Source organism: Salvelinus fontinalis, chromosome 32 (genome assembly GCF_029448725.1).
Source record: "Salvelinus fontinalis isolate EN_2023a chromosome 32, ASM2944872v1, whole genome shotgun sequence".
NCBI classification, from domain to species: Eukaryota; Metazoa; Chordata; class Actinopteri; order Salmoniformes; family Salmonidae; genus Salvelinus; species Salvelinus fontinalis.
In genome coordinates this window covers 38,974,327-38,994,906 of record NC_074696.1, presented here as the reverse complement: position 1 = coordinate 38,994,906, position 20,580 = coordinate 38,974,327, and the positions used below count along the sequence as shown (strand labels likewise).

At 43.1% G+C, this 20,580-nt stretch overlaps 2 protein-coding genes across 9 annotated transcripts in view; both read right to left on the bottom strand.

Annotated features, from left to right (window-relative positions):
- Positions 1 to 7,731, bottom strand: part of LOC129831305 (microtubule-actin cross-linking factor 1-like) — a 258,379-nt gene extending 250,648 nt beyond the window's left edge. For 5 of the 8 annotated variants that reach the window (XM_055894583.1, XM_055894588.1, XM_055894594.1 and 2 more), the window contains exons 1-2: positions 7,312 to 7,731; positions 2,628 to 2,900 (exon numbers count right to left, since the gene is read on the bottom strand). In XM_055894583.1, the coding sequence (XP_055750558.1) occupies positions 2,628 to 2,871 (244 nt within the window). In that variant the 5' untranslated portion in view covers positions 2,872 to 2,900; positions 7,312 to 7,731. The remainder of the gene's footprint in view (positions 1 to 2,627; positions 2,901 to 7,311) is intronic. The other 3 variants (XM_055894595.1, XM_055894589.1, XM_055894591.1) reach the window with 1 other exon arrangement.
- Positions 7,732 to 9,617: 1,886 nt separating this feature from the next.
- LOC129831303 (NADH dehydrogenase [ubiquinone] iron-sulfur protein 5-like) lies at positions 9,618 to 19,406 on the bottom strand. The gene is made up of 3 exons (XM_055894570.1): positions 19,297 to 19,406; positions 14,550 to 14,769; positions 9,618 to 9,853 (listed from the first exon to the last, which is right to left on the bottom strand). The coding sequence occupies exons 2-3, from the start codon at positions 14,763 to 14,765 to the stop codon at positions 9,746 to 9,748; spliced, it is 324 nt and encodes a 107-aa protein (XP_055750545.1). The 5' UTR covers positions 14,766 to 14,769; positions 19,297 to 19,406; the 3' UTR covers positions 9,618 to 9,745.
- Positions 19,407 to 20,580: the final 1,174 nt, after the last annotated feature.

Below are 20,580 nucleotides of genomic sequence, written 5' to 3'. Positions count from 1 at the left end.
CTTGTCCCAAAGCCACTCCTGCGTTGTCATGGTTGTGTGCTTAGGGTCGTTGTCCTGTTGGAAGGTGAACCTTCGCCCCAGTCTGAGGTCCTGAGCGCTCTGGAGAATGTTTTCATCAAGGATCTCTCTGTACTTTGCTCCGTTCATCTTTCCCTCGATCCTGACAAGTCTCCCAGTTCCTGCCGCTGAAAAACATCCTCACAGCGTGATGCTGCCACCACCATGCTTCAACGTAGGGATGGTTGTCAGGTTTTGGCCAGGACTGTTCAGGTTTTGGTCACTAGATGTCCCCATTGCACCTTTTTTGAACCTTTTTGTTTTTTCCTTGCTCTAATTATTGTTTGCACCTGTAGGTCGTTCCCTTGTTTGGTATTTAAACCCTGTGTGTTCCTCAGTTCTTTGCTCAGTGTTTGTACGTTAGCACCCAGCCCCAGCTGTTAACTTTTTCTCTTGTTGGAGTTTCCAGAGATTCTCTGGTATTGTTCTTGTTTATTTTGGATTAGTCTTTTGAGGTTTGTTTTTTCCCTTGCTGTTCTTACCACTTTGTGGATTTTCTTTGTATTTTTGAAGATATCTATTTTTGTCTCTTGGCTTTTGTTTTGGACGTTGTGGATTTATATTTTTGACGGAAGATCTTTCCTTTGATTAAACCACCGTCTCTAGTACTGCTGTGTCTGCCTCATCTTCTGGGTTCTGCCGATTTATTAGTGACTTTCTCACACCGGGTCCTGACAATGGTGCCAGGTTTTCTCCAGACGTGGCGCTTGGCATTCAGGCCAAAGAGTTCAATCTTGGTTTGATCAGAACAGAGAATCTTGTTTCTCATGGTCTGAGTCCTTTAGGTGCCTTTTGGCAGACTCCAAGTGGGCTGTCATGTGCCTTTTACTGAGGAGTGGGTTCCATCTGGCCACTCTACCATAAAGGTCCGAATGGTGGAGTGCTGCAGAGATGGTTGTCCTTCTGGAAGGTTCTCCCATCTCCACAGAGGAACTCTGGAGCTCTGTCAGAGTGACCATCGGGTACTTGGTCACCTCCCTGACCTAGGCCCTTCTCCCCTAATTGTTAAGTTTGGCTGGGCGGCCAGCTCTAGGAAGAGTCTTGATGGTTCCAAACATCATCTGTTTGATGGATGCTACCATGCTCTTGGGGACCTTCACTGCTGCAGAAATGCTTTGGTACCCTTCCTAGATCTGTGCCTCGACACAATCCTGTCCCGGAGCTTCCTTCGACCTCATGGCTTGGTTTCTGCTCTGAAATGCACTGTCAACTGTGGGACCTTATACAGACAGGCCTTTCCAAATCATGCCTAATCAATTGAATTTACCACAGGTGGACTCCCAATAAAGTTGTAGAAACATCTCAAGGATGATCAGTGGAAACAGGATGCACCTGAGCTCAATTTCGAGTCTCATAGCAAAGAGTACATACTTACGTAAATAAGGTATTTCTGTTTTTTACTTGTAATAAATTTGCAAAAAAATCTAAAATCTGTTTTCGCTTTGTCATTATGGGGTATTGTGTGTAGATTGATGAGGAAAAACAATTATTTAATAGATTTTACAATAAGGCTATAACGAAACAAAATGTGGGGAAAATCAAGGGGTCTGAATACTTTCAGAATGCACTGTAAGTGCAACCTGTTTAAGTGTTACCCTGTGCTAATTAAGTGTTAAAATGTTTTGTTTAAGTGGATTGCAGTTCACCAATCCCAAGTTAAATTTAAAAAAAAATGGATTCCTCAGTCTGGATATCTGCATGTTCGCTGCTTAAGTGCATGATTCACAACAGTTATCAGGAGTCGACTAGCTTCTGTTACACACCACATCAATCCATCTCTTTTGTATGCATCTATTTTAGTGCACGACAACCCCACTGGGCACACACTTGGTGAAAACGTTGTGAAATTACGTTGAACCAATGTGGAATAGACCTTGAATTGACGTCTGTGCCCAGTGGGACACTGACTGTGTTTGTAAAGAGCAATGAAGTTAGCAGAAAGAGCAGGCGAAAAGCAGCTTGCATGCCTGAGTAAACAACCGCAGCATACATAACCATTCTTTGTTCACTGTGTCTCAGTCGCTCATCCCATTCCATCACAAACACTTTAATCTCTTATAAAACCCAAGCTGGAACAATGACAGGTTCACTGACGAAAAGTGTTTTTTTAAATCCTCAAGCCATAAACCTGACAGATATCTTTGGAGAGGTATCACACGTCTTTAGTGAAAGTATACAGTATTAACAAAATATATATGCCTAGTTGCTGCTAATTGGAGAACTGCTATGATATGATATGTTTTTTCCACCCAAGGCTAGTGCAATGCACTCCCAACCCACATCCATGAGGGTAAAGTGGGATGGAGAGATCCTAGCCACATCCTCCAAACTCCCTCCAGTCCTGCACAATAATTACAAAGATAGCTAGTTCTTGAATTAGATCAAGATTAAACCTGACAACATTCCCATGTGTGATAAAATGTTGAGGTTATAATGAAAACCATTGCCACGCATTTGTCTCCAGTCTTCCCCCACTGAAGGGGGACCCTTATCATTTCCCATCTCTGCATGTAAACCCTGCCATTTCCAGTTGAGTGTTGCGGTAGTATACATCTACCAAAACGTCTTACCTGCAACACGCACCACCGCCCTCTCCGCCGGGTCCAGCACCGAGTCGTGGGTCTTCCTCTTCCTCCTCTCTCCTCTCTCGTGTCTGGACGGTCGGTTCCAAGGTAGGGTGTCCCCAGGAGGGCCCTGGGGTCCGGACGGGCAGGGGGACAGGGAACCCCCCGAGCGCTCGCTACGCAAAGACCGCTCGCTCCTCTCGCTAATGCAGGAGCGCTCGCTCAGTGTCTCCTCGTCCGAGGACTCCATCACGCCGGAGGGTTGGAAAAAGAGATGGGCTGGAGTAAAAGAGGAGGAGAAGAAATGGGGAAGAGTGTAGGGGAGGGGGTATAAATAAGGTCAGGACAAAAGGGGGGAAGAAAGAAGAGAGGAAAGAGGAGGGAAAGAAAGGAAGTATGAGAGATAGGCCATGCTGTATAATTCATCATCCACGGTGTAATCTGCCATAGCTCACGAATAATGCAAGGCCTCGTGTAATTCGTCTAAGTCACCGTGGTTATAACACGATGGTGATGACGATAGGGAGGAGGACCGAGGAAGAATTAGGTTAACAGAACAGCCAGGTCTCAATGACGCTCAACGAGTTTGACGAGTTCTAATTCATATGACAGAAGACCATTACTCAACTGTCAAGATGGAGATGATTGACATAAAGGCGAAGAGGTTGGCTAGACATCACAATGTCACTGGAGCTCTGTAGTGAAAACACCTCCAACTTCAATGAATAGTCAATGAAGGACAAGGTCAGGAAACTTTAGAGCAGCAGGACTTCCTTTACTCTACACTCATGATAGATGATTGACAGGTGGGTCTTGGAGTCATGATGATGATGGTTCAACGGACATTGCTGCTGAGTCACTGAGGTAATGATGTGGAAAGACCAAGGGACAGGTTGATCGAATACACTCACTCCGGGATCTATTAATACAGTCTGGGTCCTGGTCGATACTGGACTCTCTACCCGAGTCATACAGAGGAGCACGGAGTTCTTCTGTGATCAGCTGGATGTGTATGGGACCCACGGGAACATGGACTACGGCTGTCCATCGCATTGGGGATCAATAAAACTGACCTCAGCGCAGTGGTGTCTGGGGACCTTTGAATGGGTTTTACTGTCTAAAGACTGACCCTGGAATAGCCTAGCCCATTCTATGCTAAATGACTGACACAATTTGTTTCTGGTATTGTTCAGCTATTTTTCAGACTATTCCTTTGCAGTTTTACGTCTCATGGGGGTCCTAGTTGACCACAAATCCACCACGGTTTTCCATCTATCTAAATAAGGAAAGGTATTTTAAAAAGGAGAGATGGGATTCCATCCATAATCAGCCATTTGCAAATAACTGAAATTATAGAAACTCCTTACTACTACAGCTGTGGTTAGGTAGTGGAAATATTTCATTGAGATGTGAGTAGTAAGTCAAACAAGCTAGCTACTATTTCCATCTGTGATAACTGTGGTGAATTTCCCTGTACAAGTCTAGCCCTGGGCAGAACGCCTGCCCTATTTCCTCCAGCATGTCTCTTGGGGTACCAGGGAGGGGTTAACCCTTCCCAGCGTCCTCAGCGTGCAGTTGGATCACTCCGTTTCCCTGCTGCTGCCTGACAGAGTGTTGGTTCTGAGGCGACCGGAGCCAGTGGTTTATAAATAGAGACAGAATGGGGGTTCAAAGCCACACTGTGTCATTATGGCTTTGTGTGGTATCGCGTGAACGGAAAAGACAGCTTCTGAAAGAAAAACCAGAAAACCCTCAAAATAAAGTCATATTACAATCATTTCCTTTCCAATACAGCCCCCTCTGTTCTCTCTCGCTCTGTCGCAGTCCTCTTCCCTCTCAGTCTTCTTCTCTTTCACTGTCTCAGTTCTCTTCTCTCTTCCCTCTCACTCGGTCTCTGTCCTCTTCCCTCTCTCTCCCCCTGACAACAGTTGTTGGATATGGATGCAGAACAGTTGACTGGGTTAATTTATAACTTGGCCTCCGGATTTGCATGGCCATGGATACAAGGTGTTCCCATCCACAGCCGGGACTGAGTGATTCCAAAACAGCATTCCTTCATAGCCTTTGGACCGACTAAACGATTAACAGCTGTTGAATCCTCATTGATAGTTGAACAGGCAGCGGGGTTACCTATAGGCATAAAGGCATTTAATCCACACGGTGTTGTGTACGTGCATGAATATTCTTGGAGACAGTTGAGCGATCCTCATAGATATAGGCCCCCAGCTATGAGTAACACTGACACAATGACTAGACTCTCAACTCCCCCTCACTGGCGATCCAGACACGCTCCGATACTGAGAGCCACTGTCAAAAGTCACAGCTAATGAGGTGCTGCTGGAGTTGACTGTCTGAGGGAATGAACATGGGAGGGAGATAGGAGAGCGTGTGTGTGTACTGCATTTGCAGGTTAGCGTTTTTCTTGTTCTGGAGGCAGCTCTCCAGAGTGGTCACTAGCTAGCACAGACAAAAAAATAACAAAATCAGACTTTAAACCTAACCACATTGCTAACCCTAATACCTAGCCCTAACATTCGATTAAGACCAAAAAGCTCATTTTTGTTTTCATAAATGTTTATAATATAGCCACTTTTGACTTTGCAGCTGGCCTATCTAGGGGAAATCGCTCAGTTCTGCCCCCAGGACAAGACTCACGTCAATTAACATCAACCTGCACTGTGCATATGTGCATGCTGTGTGTGTGTGTGTGTGTGTGTGTGTGTGTGTGTGTGTGTGTGTGTGTGTGTGTGTGTGTGTGTGTGTGTGTGTGTGTGTGTGTGTGTATAAAATCTATGATAGTGAAATCATACGTCATGTTCCGATCATCTCACTCCAAGCTGTGATCAATATTACCAGAAGAGCAAACTGTCATATCCCTTTTATCAAGAGAATGCTCTCCTGAGAGAATGCTGGGGTCAGCGATGGAAGCATGCGTTGCTCTCAGGGAAGTACTCAATGTATCCTCTGAGAAATCTGTTTTATCGGTTGTTCAAATAACCTTCAAGAACAGCACTATATTGATTGATTTATCATACCGCACACACCGCCTGTTATGTTGTGTAGCTACCGGTATAATGATGCTGCGGGACTATAATGATGATGTCTCTCTGGTGTCCCTGCCCGTCATGACAAGACACACAGTGCATATCAAAGAGCTGTGGGATAAAATGAGGAGATTCAGAGACAAATGGCCAGATCCGATCTTGTAGACAGACAGACAGCTGGCAGGAAGACGGACAAACAGGCAGGCAGGCAAGTAGATACAGACAGATGGGCAGGCAGGCAGACAGAGATAGTGATAGAGTGTTAATTGAGACAGATGTCTAGTTGACACAGTACTGTCTGACATTGCTTTTTGTTTTACTGCAAAGCCAACACAGAGTAGTTGATGGTGCAGCCTCAGCACATTGTATTCCATATGGTTTCACAATGGTGGCTTCCGATTCCTGAATATTTCATGTGAAAAGGGGGTGTGTCCATGTGCACTGCAGCTGAAAAGGGCGTGAGAGTAGTAGCCATACTCTTTGGCAATGAGTATGAAGTATCACACTGGAATAGGAGAAAATGTGCCAATGGTTTAAAATGGGATATAAATGACTACTTGACTGTTTACCTAGACTAGTGTGGGGCTAGATTGACAAACTGCCCGAATGTTAGCTAATGATTTATGATCATCACAAGGCTGCTCACAACAGGGAAATACATATGGCCATCTGGTGTGTGAATCGACGGGTGACTCCTGTGTCTTGCTTTCACCTCTAGCACAGATTTTTGTTATATTTTCCAGACAGCCTTCAGCGTGAAGACGGCTGAAAATAAGACGACTTGTGTAAAAACAGACTGTAGTACATTCATTGATGCCGCTCTAGGGACGTCTTTGATGAGTGCGCGGTCCCCATGGTATTATTACGGATAATTAATGGTCGATCAATAAAATGATCCTATTCAGGGACACCTTCTATTCAGAAATCGAACATAAATTACACAATAGCTTGAATAAACAGCTCTTGCACAAGGCTATGGATTTATAGAAATCACAATAGACCATAGGCATTAGAATGTGCGTTATGAGGAAAAGCGAGGCAAGTGCTTTAATATGTAGCGGAAACGGTATGCATGAGCGATCATAGATCGATCCTATTTCGAAATGTAGTGGGGAGCGAAGGCAAGGAGCATACTGGGGCCCTTTGTCCACACTGCCTGCATAACGGGCTAATAACATTTATCCATTTGTGATGCCGGTGTTAACAAAATGCGTTTTGTGTCACTCTCATTAGTAGAATAACGTTGTTAGGCTAATCCACCTACAAACCCCTTCTCATTTCTCCTTTCCAAGCACAAAGCATCTCAACCAGGAGCAAGCATGGATTTAAAAAATCGATTTTGATAGGCTATAATAAAACGATAGGCCTATCTGACCAAAATAATATTAACTCTGTACATTAGTATTTATATCCTAATGAATTAATTACACCAATCATTTTATGAATTGCATAAACATCAACTTTTTACTATGCACTTATTAAGAACAGATATTGAATAAGGGAATAGTTTTACCACATCGGTAATACAAATGCAACTGAAAATCAACCATAATACATGTATTATATCATATGTATTTCACAATCTCAGACGTCTGGCAATATGATTCAGACTACACATGGTGTGTTCCACGACACCGAAACCTTACCGGAGAATAGCGGTCCTCGAGTCGGAATATTTTACAGGGTTACAGAGACAGAGATGCTGTGGCTCTTCGAGTCGCCCTCCTCGCGACAAGCGTCTTTCCTCTTTCGGAAGCACGTTTAGGTACAGACGGTCTGACCAGGGCTGCTACTCAGCCGTTTGTACTGACCCGGGACAAGGAAGCGATGAATACCACGACTGTGATTCGGTAATGGCTGTCTATTCCCCTCCTTCCCTCTCCCTCCTTTTCTCCCGTTCTTTCCTGTCTCTACAACCCCCACCTCACTCTCTAGTCCTCACTCTCGCTCTACTGACCTCATCAACGGGTAGGCTATATCAAGGGTTTAACATTTAACCCATAGCTATTGGAAAGGAGATGTTAAGTGTCGCGGAAATGGAATTTCGGTGTGTTCTAACTTCAGCTACGCTACTCGCTAACGGCCAACGCGCACAACGCACGCTATTTTTTGGGAAGAAAGAGGCGTTTACTTTTGGCATATTTGTGGATGCATAGCAACCAAGAAATAGCTGTGTTTAGCTACTGCTTTTGTAACAGGTCTTGCTTTGTCTTTGCATGGGCATGTGATCATATTAATCCTTAATCCTTTGATCTATCACCCCTGTTTCTCCTGACCCCTCCTTCTCCAATATGTATTTATGCAACTAAATAACTACATATTTTCAGATTTTTTTTAACGACCCTCCCAGACCTACAGGTCCAGCTTGTCCGGCCGGGAGAATAGCTTGCAAGAATGGTCCTCCCTGGATAACCATTGGCCACGATATACACGGACCCTCCCTCCCTCCGCGGAGCTGTCAGAGAACGCGACGGAATGCTGTCCAACAGTTCAGGATTAACTAGGCTCGCTGTTGATGTTTTAATCAAACAAAGGCTAAGGCCAATTCTGTGTGACTGGCCAAATGAAAAGCAGTGCAATTTTGCAACCTAGACCGGAGACTTGCTTCCGAAGATAAAAGGTCGCATAACGTTTGGCTGTAATATGCAACAGGCTGCTTAACTTTACTGACCTAATAAAACAATCTCCTTTAAAATCCCCTTTGTTAATCAAAATAAGGGAATAACGCATTTCTGTAATTGACAATAAATCAGGTCAACTGCAAGGCAATAAAGCAGCACAATAGGCCTATAGTTTTGTAAAAGAAAATGCAGTGCCCAGACAGGCCAAAATCCCCTTATCCAAACACTTTATTAAAACCTTGTGATGACTAGCCTAGCCCAACCATCCTGTTGCCTTTTCACCTTGTCCCACGGCCTAGACACAATGTCACCACCAGACTCTGAAATGAATCAGAATAGTAACGTGCAACACTTTGGCGGGAGTCAGGCCATGAGACAATCTTTTGGCACTTCTGAAAAATCCAGCTCCTACCCGCGCCCCTCCCTCCACACACTTCATCAAAACGGTTTATCGGCTATATTGTGACAGCATTTGTATCTCTTCATTTTTGTAAATAACCCTTGTGATTAAGGCAGAGGCTAAACTCACTCCATAATACTTAATTCGCCACTCCATATAAGCAAGTAATAAACCCTTTATTTGTGTTGCCACTAAACGCGATGGACATCACTAACTTTTGTCAAGCATTGTAACAGAAGCCTATTTACTTCAAATATGATTTGACACGATTTGGTAGATGGGAGATTGTGTAGTACTTGGCTCTTGGCGCCACCTTGTGTTGACATGGAGGATCTCGTAATCGTATTAAGGCTAGTGAAACACTTGGTAATTTAATTGGGATTTCAGAATGCATTCATTCATATTTGAATTTCATTAGGAGAAGCTGATCAACTAATCGATCAACTCTGATATTTACCAGAATTAGGTGTTTAGAGTTGAGTGGGGTTCAGATATCATCAACCCCGCACTTCCAAGCAAGGCTGGTTTATAAGGATATTTCTGATTGCCAATTCTGGAAGTCTCATATGTTTCTTTTTTTCAAGGATATTAAATATGCTGGTTATATCGTCTGTAGTGCTGTAGTACTTCAACTGTAGCCATTTTTGTCCTAAAACAAGTAGGCTAATTTGAAATCATTTCATTTTTCTAACAAATACATTCATGCTCAAAACATATCGTCTTGTATTGTGTACGGTAGTTAAGCATGGTATTACAAATAATTGAATAAAATCGGTAGTATTAACACACTCAAAACCAAGATCACAAATATAGTGAACAAACTTAAACCTGAGTGCACACATCATAAATCACCTTCACATCTGTCCCTTTCTTCCTGTCATCTCTCCCTACACTGTACCTAAAAAAATTAGAAAGAGAAAGTCATACAAGGTTCATGGTCAATAACATTTATTTGCAAACTTGCAAAGGGTCGGACACAAACAATAAAGTGATTTCTGAATAACAATTATTATACACAAGTTGGGGGGGACACCTTGTGGTCAACAAGGTCAAAAGGAGTCAAGGCCTGTCATCAGCCTGAGCGCCGGTGTGGTGCGCTGGGGTCTGGTAGGTGCCCTCCTTCACCATCTTGTCCCGCTGCTTACGGATCTCGTACAGCCTCTTGTGCTACAGACAGAGAGAGAGCAATCCACGTCAGACACTTAGTTGTGAGAGAGGCTCTCAAACGTTTTTGGGGGTGCATGCTCAGAACTTCTTAAGGAGGTATTGGTGTGTTTTTTCAGCTCATTGCTGATCAAAACCACAATTCTCTTCATTCATCAACTCAATGTATTTTTAACAACAAAAAACTGTCAAAACAAAAGCATTTCCTATAGTCTTGACGCTCTTAATTTGGTAATCAACACCAAAGCTTCCACCTTCTCCAACTATCAATGAAGTCAATGAAAAAACAACAGGTGGAGCTGTAAAGGATAGACTAGGGGTGTGAACGTTTTAAAAAGGTAAAATGTTTCAACGAAAATGGGATGTTAAGATAAGGGAAAAAATGTTTTAAGTCAATGCAGAACAGCATAATTGGTAAATTTTCGCAAAAATAAGAGTGTTGAAGCGCGAAGCTCAACCGAAAGTATTCAGACCCCTTGACTTTTTCCACACTTTATGTTACAGCCTTAGTGTCACGCCCTGGCCTTAATATCTTTGTTTTCATTATTATTTTAGTTAGGTCAGGGTGTGACATGGGGAAGTTTGTGTGTTTTTGTATTGTCTAGGGTGTTGTATGGTTTAGAGGGTTAAGGTGTATAGATGGTTTAATGTTGTGTGTAGTTGTCTAGGAAAGTCTATGGTTGCCTGAATGGGTTCCCAATTAGAGACAGCTGGTTTCTGTTGTCTCTGATTGGGAGCCATATTTAAGGTAGCCATAGGCTTTAGCTGTTTGTGGGTAATTGTCTATGTCTAAACGTTAGTAGCTTGTGTGTGCACTTTCGTTTTGTAGCTTCACGGTCGTTTGTTGTTTTGTTAGTTTGTAAGTGTTTTTGTTTCGTTCGTTTTTCCTTCTTCAAATAAAAAGATGTTCTTTTCACGCGCTGCGCCTTGGTCCTCACTCAGTCCCTTTGACGATCGTGACACTTAGTCTAAAATTGATTCGTTTTTTCCACTCATTAATCTACACACAAAACCCCATAATGACAAAGCAAAAATAGGTTTTTAGACATTTTTGTAAATGTTTAAAAAAAAATGTTTACAGAAATATAACATTTACATAAGTATTTCAGACCCTTTACTGAGTACATTGCTGTAGAGCCTTTGGCAGCGATTACAGCCTCGAGTCTTCTTGGGTATGACACTACAAGCTTGGCACACCTGTATTTGGGGAGTTTCTCCCATTCTTCTATGCAGATCATCTCAAGCTCTGTCAGGTTGGATGGGGAGTGTCGCTGCACAGATATTTTCAAGGACATTCAGAAACTTGTCCCGATGCCACTCCTGCGTTGTCTTGGCTGTGTGCTTAGGGTTGTTGTCCTGTTGGAAGGTGAACCTTTGCCCCAGTCTGAGGTTCTGGGTGATCTGGAGCAGGTTTTCATCAAGGATCTCTCTGTACTTTGCTCCGTTCATCTTTCCCTCGATGCTGACAAGTCTCAGTCCCTGCCGCTGAAAAACATCCCCACAGCATGTTGCTGCCACCACGCTTCAGCGTAGGGATGGTGACAGGTTTCCTCTAGACGTGACGCTTGGCATTCAGGCCAAAGAGTTCAATCTTGGTAACATCAGACCAGATAATCTTGTTTCTCATGGTCAGAGTCCTTTAGATGAATTTTGACAAACTCCAAGCGGGCTGTCGTGCCTTTTACTAAAGGAGTGGCTTCCGTCTGGCCACTCTACCATAAAGGCCTGATTGATGGAGTGTTGCTGAGATGGTAGTCCTTCTGGAAGGTTCTCCTATCTCCACAGAGAAACTCTGGAGCTCTGCCAGAGTGACCATCGGGTTCTTGGTCAGCTCCCTGACTAAGGCCCTTCTCCCCAGATTTCTCAGTTTGGCCGGGTGGCCAGCTGTAGGAAGAGTCTTGGTGGTTCCAAACTTCTTCATTTGAGAATGATGGAGGCCACTGTGTTCTTTGGGACCTTCAATGCTGCAGAAATATTTTGGTATCCTTCCCCAGATCTGTGCCTCGGCACAATCCTGTCTCGGAGCTGTATGGACAATTCCTTCAACCTCATGGCTTGGTTTTTGCTCTGACATGCACTGTCAACTGTGGGACCTTATATAGACAGATGTGTGCCTTGCCAAATGCTGTCCAATCAATTGAATTTACCACAGGTGGACTACAGTCAAGTTGTTGAAACATCAATGGCAACAGGATGCACATAAGATCGATTTCGAGTCTCATAGCAAAGGGTCTGAATACTTATGTAAATAAGGTATTTATTAATTTTTTTGTAAGAAATTTGCAAAAATGTGTTACAATTTCCTTCCCTCTGCAGTCCAACTCATCCCAAACCATCTTAATTGGGTTGAGGTCGGGTGATTGTGGAGACCAGGTCATCTGATGCAGCACTCCATCACTTTCCTCCTTCAAATAGCCCATACACAGCCTGAAGGAGTGTTGGGTCATTGTCCTGTTGAAAAACAAATGATAGTCTCACTAAGCCCAAACCAGATGGGATGGTGTATCGCTGATGAATGTTGTGGTAGCCATGCTGGTTAAGTGTGCCTTTTGTCAGAATTCTAAATAAATCACTGACAGTGTCACCAGCAAAGCACACACCATCACACTTCCTCCTCCATGCTTCACAGTGAGAACTACAGATGCGGAGATCCTCCGTTCACCTACTCTGCATCTCACAAAGGCACGGCGGTTGGAACCCAAAAACTCAAATTTGGACTCAACAGACCAAAGGACAGATTTCCACCGGCTAATGTCCATTGCTCGTTTTTCTTGACCCAAGCAAGTCTCTCCTTCTCATTGGTGTCCTTTAGTAGTGTTTTTTTTTGCAGCAGTTCGAACATAAAGGCCTGATTCACGCAGTCTCCTCTCAACAGTTGATGTTGAGATATGTCTGTTACTTGAACTATGTGAAGCATTTATTTGGGCTGGCTGCAATTTCTGAGGCTGGTAACTCTAATGAACGTATCCTCTGCAGCAGAGGTAACTCTGGGTCTTTCTTTCCTGTGGCGGTCCTCATGAAAGCCAGTTTCATCATAGCGCTTGGTGGTTTTTGCAACTATACTTGAAGAAACTTTCAAAGTTCTTGAAATGTTCCGTATTGACTGACCTTCATGACTTAAAGTAATGATGGACTGTCGTTTCTCTTTGCTTATTTGAGCTGTTCTTGCTATATGGAATTGGTATTTTACCAAATAGGGCTATCTTCTGTATACCACCCCTACCTTGTCACAACACAACTGATTGGCTCAATCGCATTAAGAAAGAAATCCCACAAATTAACAAGGCACACCTGTTAATTGAAACGCATTCCAGGTGACTACCTCATGAAGCTGGTTGAGAGAATGCCAAGAGTGTGCACAGCTATCATCAAGGCAAAGTGTGGCAACTTTGAAGAATCTCAAATACAAAATTAATTTTATATAATATACTTTTTGGGTTACTACATGTTTCCATATGTGTTATTTCATAGTTTACATCTTCACTATTATTCTACAATGAGGAAAATAGTAAAAAATAAATCAAAACCCTTGAATAAGCAGTGTCCAAACGTTTGACTGGTACCGTCTATGGAACATTTAACAGTTATGCTATTGATTATAGAGCGAATTAAGTTGGAGTTTACTCTCTCCTCACTTTTGTTAAACAATTAAGGCAATGGCTGTTTTCTTGTCTCCTAACTCTGCTGCTACGTCCGCCGCATTGTCCTCAACACCAATATGCTGGTTAACTTTGCTATTACGCACATAGCATCATGGTCTAGGAAAAGGTGCGAATTCAACAATGCATTGATGTTTCAGAACCGCGGACAGTGACCGCTATGAAATGCGGGAGAAAGCGCATGTTATAAAATATAATTTTTATTAGTGTTGCACCATTGTCCTTAACCATATACAACTTCAATAGCACATGCCTAAGAGTGATGACTGTGCCATCCCCACGGCCTCCACAATGGATTAGTCCACTCAGACAGGTGTCTTGTACACCATGATATTTTTATTATTGTTTTTGCTACTGCTCGACTAAAGAAATCTCGGTCGACCAACAGCCTATCGACCAAACAATGGACCGGTCGACTAAATGGGGTCAGCCCCATGCGAGTGTTTGTGTTCTCAGAAGTACGGCAACTAATCAGTCTCCTCCAAAAATACAGAGTCTTCGGAGTCGATTCCGGTAGGAATATTGACACTGCAAGGAGTCGAGGAATCAATTATTTTAGAGTCGACTCCACTACTACGTCATCGTCATTAACAGTTGGAAAAAATGGCTGAGAAAGGCAAGCGACAGCATCAGTCCCGTATGGCAATAAATGAGAAGGAATTGCAAACTTTGCAAGGTGGAATTGAAGTACAATAATGTTAGTACAGGTGCAATGCTTAAACATCTGAAAGGGACGCACCATGAGACCCAGACAGTTGCTGCCAGCAGCGCAGCTGCATTATGAATTCACGTGACATTTTATGCATCTTTCTTATCGTTTTAATGTACATGTAAACATAAATGTTCCATTTGTCACATCCCTAGGATGGACACCCATGTAGGAGGACAAGCAGTTATTTTATCAGACATGGATATCAACTGACAACTCCTCAACAGGTCTTGGTTGATGAAATCACCAGTGTTTATTGGGAAAGGACATGAAAATCACACAATTTTCACAGTTCACACACACTCTTTAAGCTCAGATATCCTACACTCACCGTCTTCTCTCTGTGCATGCACTCATAGAAGTCCTCAAACTCAAGCTTGCATTCCTTCTTGGCACGGGTCTGACCAATGCCATCCGCACACTCGATCCACTCTTTCTCAAAGGCGTGGCAGCGGGGTGCCCGTTTGCATGGCTGCTCGCCACCCTGGATCAACATCCATTTGTCTATGTTGATGCCCAACTTCCCCTGGAGGTCGATGAACGGCATGATGCTGCAGGAGGGGGGGAAGAGAGAAGAGCAAGAGTGATGCTAAAGGTTTCTGATTAGAAAGGGGTCTTTCTGTGGCATCTTGGTTTTGGCAATGCAAGTGTTTTCCTTAGTCATTGTGGCCATAATAACAAAGGGTGCGTTCACTAACGTTAGGAACCAAGCGGAAGCAAACAGAATTTGTAGGGTGTTCATCAATAAAATTATTAATTTATTCAAGGTTTATACAAATATGTCCATTCAGTCAGAAAAACAGCAGTCCAAATCCCATGTCTCTACCATATATGGTTCAAAAGTTAAGACTATCTACTCTGAGAATTTAGCATGTTTAGAGTGACTGGAACGCCATCACAGTGGTCACTTCAGCAATAAGGCTATATATTTATTTACAAAGCTGACAGACTCAATTTCAATATCCACCCCCGGCGAAGACAATCTGTTCTTGTTATCATTGTGTATTTCTGACTCTTTCCGTTTAAATTGCCATAGAAACTGCCCCTCAACGTAGATTATTCCCAGTTATAGGCAATGAAAGACAAGGATCTGGAGATGAAAATGACAAAGGTATCAAGTTGATTTTGATTGGTCCAACCAGCGGAAACACCTCCAAATGGTACCACCTCACAACACCAAATATGGAAGAGACACAAACATAGGCTGCAAAGTCTAAACGGTCGATATATTTTTTATTATTGTTTTTGCTACTGCTCGACTAAAGAAATCTTGGACGAGCAACAGCCTATCGACCAAACAATGGACCGGTCGACTAAATGGAGTCAGCCCCATGCGAGTGTTTGTGTTCTCAGAAGTACGGCAACTAATCAGTCTCCTTCAAAAATACAGAGTCTTCGGAGTCGATTCTGGTAGGAATTTTGAAAAAATGGCAGAGAAAGGCAAGCGACAGCATCAGTCCCGTATGGCAATACTTTGAGAATTCAAATGAGAAGGAATTGCAAAACGGTCACAGCAAATTAACGTTCATATTTCCTCAACACTGTCAAATACAAATATATTAAGGTTATAATACTGTAGAGACCAGCCCCGTCGCGGACCAGGATGTCTTGCTCCCAGACAGGCTTAATAACTTTTTTGCTCGCTTTGAGGACAATACAGTGCCACTGACACGGCCCGCTACCAAAACCTGCGGGCTCTCCTTCACTGCAGCCGAGGTGAGTAAAACATTTAAACGTGTTAACCCTCGCAAGGCTGCAGGCCCAGACGGCATTCCCAGCCGCGTCCTCAGAGCATGCGCAGACCAGCTGGCTGGTGTGTTTACAGACATATTCAATCAATCCTTATCCCAGTCTGCTGTTCCCACATGCTTCAAGAGGGCAACCATTGTTCCTGTTCCCAAGAAAGCTAAGGTAACTGAGCTAAACAACTACCGCCCCGTAGCACTCACTTCCGTCATCATGAAGTGCTTTGAAGTGCTTTGAGAGACTAGTCAAGGACCATATCACCTCCACCCTACCGGACACCCTAGACCCACTTCAATTTGCTTACCGACCCAATAGGTCCACAGACGACGCAATCGCAACCACACTGCACACTGCCCTAACCCATCTGGACAAGAGGAATACCTATGTGAGAATGCTGTTCATCGACTACAGCTCAGCATTTAACACCATAGTACCCTCCAAACTCGTCATCAAGCTCGAGACCCTGGGTCTCGACCCCGCCCTGTGCAACTGGGTCCTGGACTTCCTGACGGGCCGCCCCCAGGTGGTGAGGGTAGGTAACAACATCTCCACCCCGCTGATCCTCAACACCGGGGCCCCACAAGGGTGCGTTCTGAGCCCTCTCCTGTACTCCCTGTTCACCCACGACTGCGTGGCCATGCATGCCTCCAACTCAATCATCAAGTTTGCGGATGACCCTACAGTGGTAGGCTTGATTACCAACAACGACGAGACGGCCTACAGGGAGGAGGTGAGGGCCCTCGGAGTGTGGTGTCAGGAAAATAACCTCTCACTCAACGTCAATAAAACAATGGAGATGATTGTGGACTTCAGGAAACAGCAGAGGGAGCACCCCCCTATCCACATCGACGGGTCAGTAGTGGAGAAGGTGGAAAGTTTTAAGTTCCTCGGTGTACACATCACGGACAAACTGAATTGGTCCACCCACACAGACAGCGTTGTGAAGAAGGCGCAGCAGCGCCTCTTCAACCTCAGGAGGCTGAAGAAATTCGGCTTGTCACCAAAAGCACTCAAACTTCTACAGATGCACAATCGAGAGCGTCCTGTCGGGCTGTATCACCGCCTGGTACGGCAACTGCTCCGCCCACAACCGTAAGGCTCTCCAGAGGGTAGTGAGGTCTGCACAACGCATCACCGGGGGCAAACTACCTGCCCTCCAGGACACCTACACCACCCGATGTCACAGGAAGGCCATAAAGATCATCAAGGACAACAACCACCCAAGCCACTGCCTGTTCACCCCGCTATCATCCAGAAGGCGAGGTCAGTACAGGTGCATCAAAGCAGGGACCGAGAGACTGAAAAACAGCTTCTATCTCAAGGCCATCAGACTGCTAAACAGCCACCACTAACATTTAGCGGCCGCTGCCAACATACTGACTCAACTCCAGCCACTTTAATAATGGGAATTGATGGAAATTATGTAAAAATGTACCACTAGCCACTTTAAACAATGCCACTTAATATAATGTTTACATACCCTACATTACTCATCTCATATGTATATGTATATACTGTACTCTATATCATCTACTGCATCTTGCCATCTTTATGTAATACATGTATCACTAGCCACTTTAAACTATGCCACTTTATGTTTACATACCCTACATTACAGTATATACATATGAGATGAGTACTCTATACCATCTACTGCATCTTGCCTATGCCGTTCTGTACCATCACTCATTCATATATCTTTATGTACATATTCTTTATCCCTTTACACTTGTGTGTATAAGGTAGTAGTTGTGGAATTGTTAGGTTAGATTACTTGTTGGTTATTACTGCATTGTCGGAACTAGAAGCACAAGCATTTCGCTACATTCGCATTAACATCTGCTTACCATGTGTATGTGACAAATAAAATTTGATTTGATTTGATTTATAGAACAATATGATTCATTCTATGAAGAGAACGACATTGTGACATTAATTTCGTAGCACCCTCTTGAATTGCCCCATTTTTCGCTACATTGTACAGTGAGTGAATGCAACAGAATTTGTCCAATAAAAACTGGTTTTAGTTGCAAAACTGTTGAGTAAAAGGTTTCAGTTGAAAAACGTTTTGCAACTTTCTTCTATGAGGTTTAACGGTGGTTGGCATCCAATTTGTTGCATTTCCGCCACCTACTAGACTGGAGTACAACTCCCTTATACTTTACTTGAAAAATAAAGATGTATTAAATAAATACCCAACCATCTAACACTATACACACTAATTTCAAAATGATGTAAAAAAAAAAAAAACCCTACTCCACTGATTAAATGCATTTATTCCTACCTCATGCCATCACCCTGAAAGGATGAGACATCACCACTTAACACATCTTGTAACTCTTCTGCTGTCAAGTCTCGAACACCAAAATACCTCTGCAGCTGCCACCACAACCTCAATTTTCTGATACTTCCAATCCATCCCTGCAGTACAGTTGATAACCATTGCTATAAATGCTAAAAATCCAATCTTACTGAAACTTATTTCACTTTTTGTCCTATCCTTCTGTACTGGTATATCTCTACTACTCTCACCACTCCACCCCCTTAACCCATCTTCCTCTACTTTCTTCACTGCCTCAGCATGACAACTTCTGCTCTACTCTAATCCTGGAAACCTCAAACGTTTGCAACTGTTTGCTACGGTCTTCGTCTAATAAAGACTGGTACACCCAATGTGATAGAGGTGGATGGTACACCCAAAGTGATAGAGGTGGATGAAATCTCTGACATTTTTCAGAGAGCCCTCTAGCTGTAAATTATTGTTCATACAACTGGAGGCATCAATATGAATTCAGGTCAAATAGCTAACGTTACATGTTCAGTAAAATTACCTAGCTAATGACCTTACTAACTCTCGAGAAGGGGCCACATACACAGCCATAGGCGCTGGCATTAGAATAATACGTGAATGGGCAAGTTAGCTACTATGAAATGTCTAGCCTAGGACAGTTGTTTCAAACATGATAGCTAGCTACTGTAGCTAGTTAACGTTACAGCTTGCCAACCTTAGCTAACTAACGTTAGTCATCGCAACGTTACAATTAGACATTCATACAAGCCTATTATCTTGCTAGTATTATTAACGTTAGTTGTAGCTATTGGTAGCTAGCAATATTTAGCAGCCATGGGATGCACTTATTGCACTCGACTTCATTGTCTAGCTAATTGTTTAGGTTGCTTGCTAGCTAACTATTGATAAAGGGACCAACTGACTAAAGTTAACTACTGTTAACTGACTAACAGGCCACTCGCGCTGTGTGTGGTGACTCACTAAACTGTTTCTACTGTTTTGTCAAAAGGCATGTAAATATGGTATAACTGTCATTATTTACCGCGTTTTGTTGAAGTCACTTTAACCTTCTGTGTGGGTCCCCGTTGCTTTACGGTAGAGTGAGCCTAAGCCTGAAATCAGATGGTCGCTTGGAAACCCAGCCTATATTTACGACACTACTGTAAAGAACCTAGGGATCTTAACCCAAACTGGACCTTGTTGAGGAAGCTAATCAAATGGTTCGTTTATCAAGCCACCAATTTACTTTGATGAAGTAGTTCACTACATCCAGACTACTTCGTGAAAGTATATCAAATATGTTATAGACTACAAAATTGTAAGAACAGATCATGCTGGAGTCAGATGTTAAAATGTGTAATTTAGCTTATTAAACAAAACTGTGCGGTTCCAGTAGTTAGTTACACCACTGCAGGGCAAAAAAAAGGTATTAACTACTGAACATTTTAATTTAGTTTACTACCACGAAGCTACTGCAAAATGTAGTTAATTTATTAGTGGTTTCACTAATGAAATTGTAGACATGTCTCAAGAACGATCAACGGAAACAGGATGTACCTGGACTCAATTTGGAGTGTCATAGCAAAGGGGTGTGAATACTTATGTAAATGAGATATTTCTGTATTCCATTCTCAATAAATTTGCAAACATTTCTAAAAACATGTTTTCACTTTGTCATTATTGGGTATTGTGTGTAGATGGGTGAGCAAACTTTTTTTTGTATCCATTCTTCAATTCAGGCTGTAACACAACAAAATGTGGAATAAGTCAAGGGGTATGAATACTTTCTGAAGGCACTGTATATGTACACTGAACAAAAATATAAACGCAACAGGCAACGATTTCTAAGATTTTACTGAGTTACGGTCAATTTAAATAAATTAATTATTATTATTCTGTATTCCCACATGACTGGGAATAGAGATGTGCATCTGTTGGTCACAGATACCTTAAAAGAAAGTAGGGGTATGGATCAGAAAACCAGTCAGTATAGTTGGTGTGACCACCATTTGTCTTATGCAGCGTGGCATCTCCTTCACATAGAGTTAATTGTGGCCTGTGGAATGTTGTCCCACTCCTCTTCAATGTGTGTGTGAAGTTGCTGGATATTGGTGGAAAATGGAACACACTGTCGTACACGTCAATCCAGAGCATCCCAAACATGAGGTGATGGCACGACAAGGGGCCTCAGGATCTCATCATGGTATCTCTGTGCATTCAAATTGCCATTGATAAAATGCAATTGTGTTCATGGTCCGTAGATTATGCCTGCCCATACCATTACCCCACCGTCACCACGGGGCACTCTGTTCACAACATTGACATC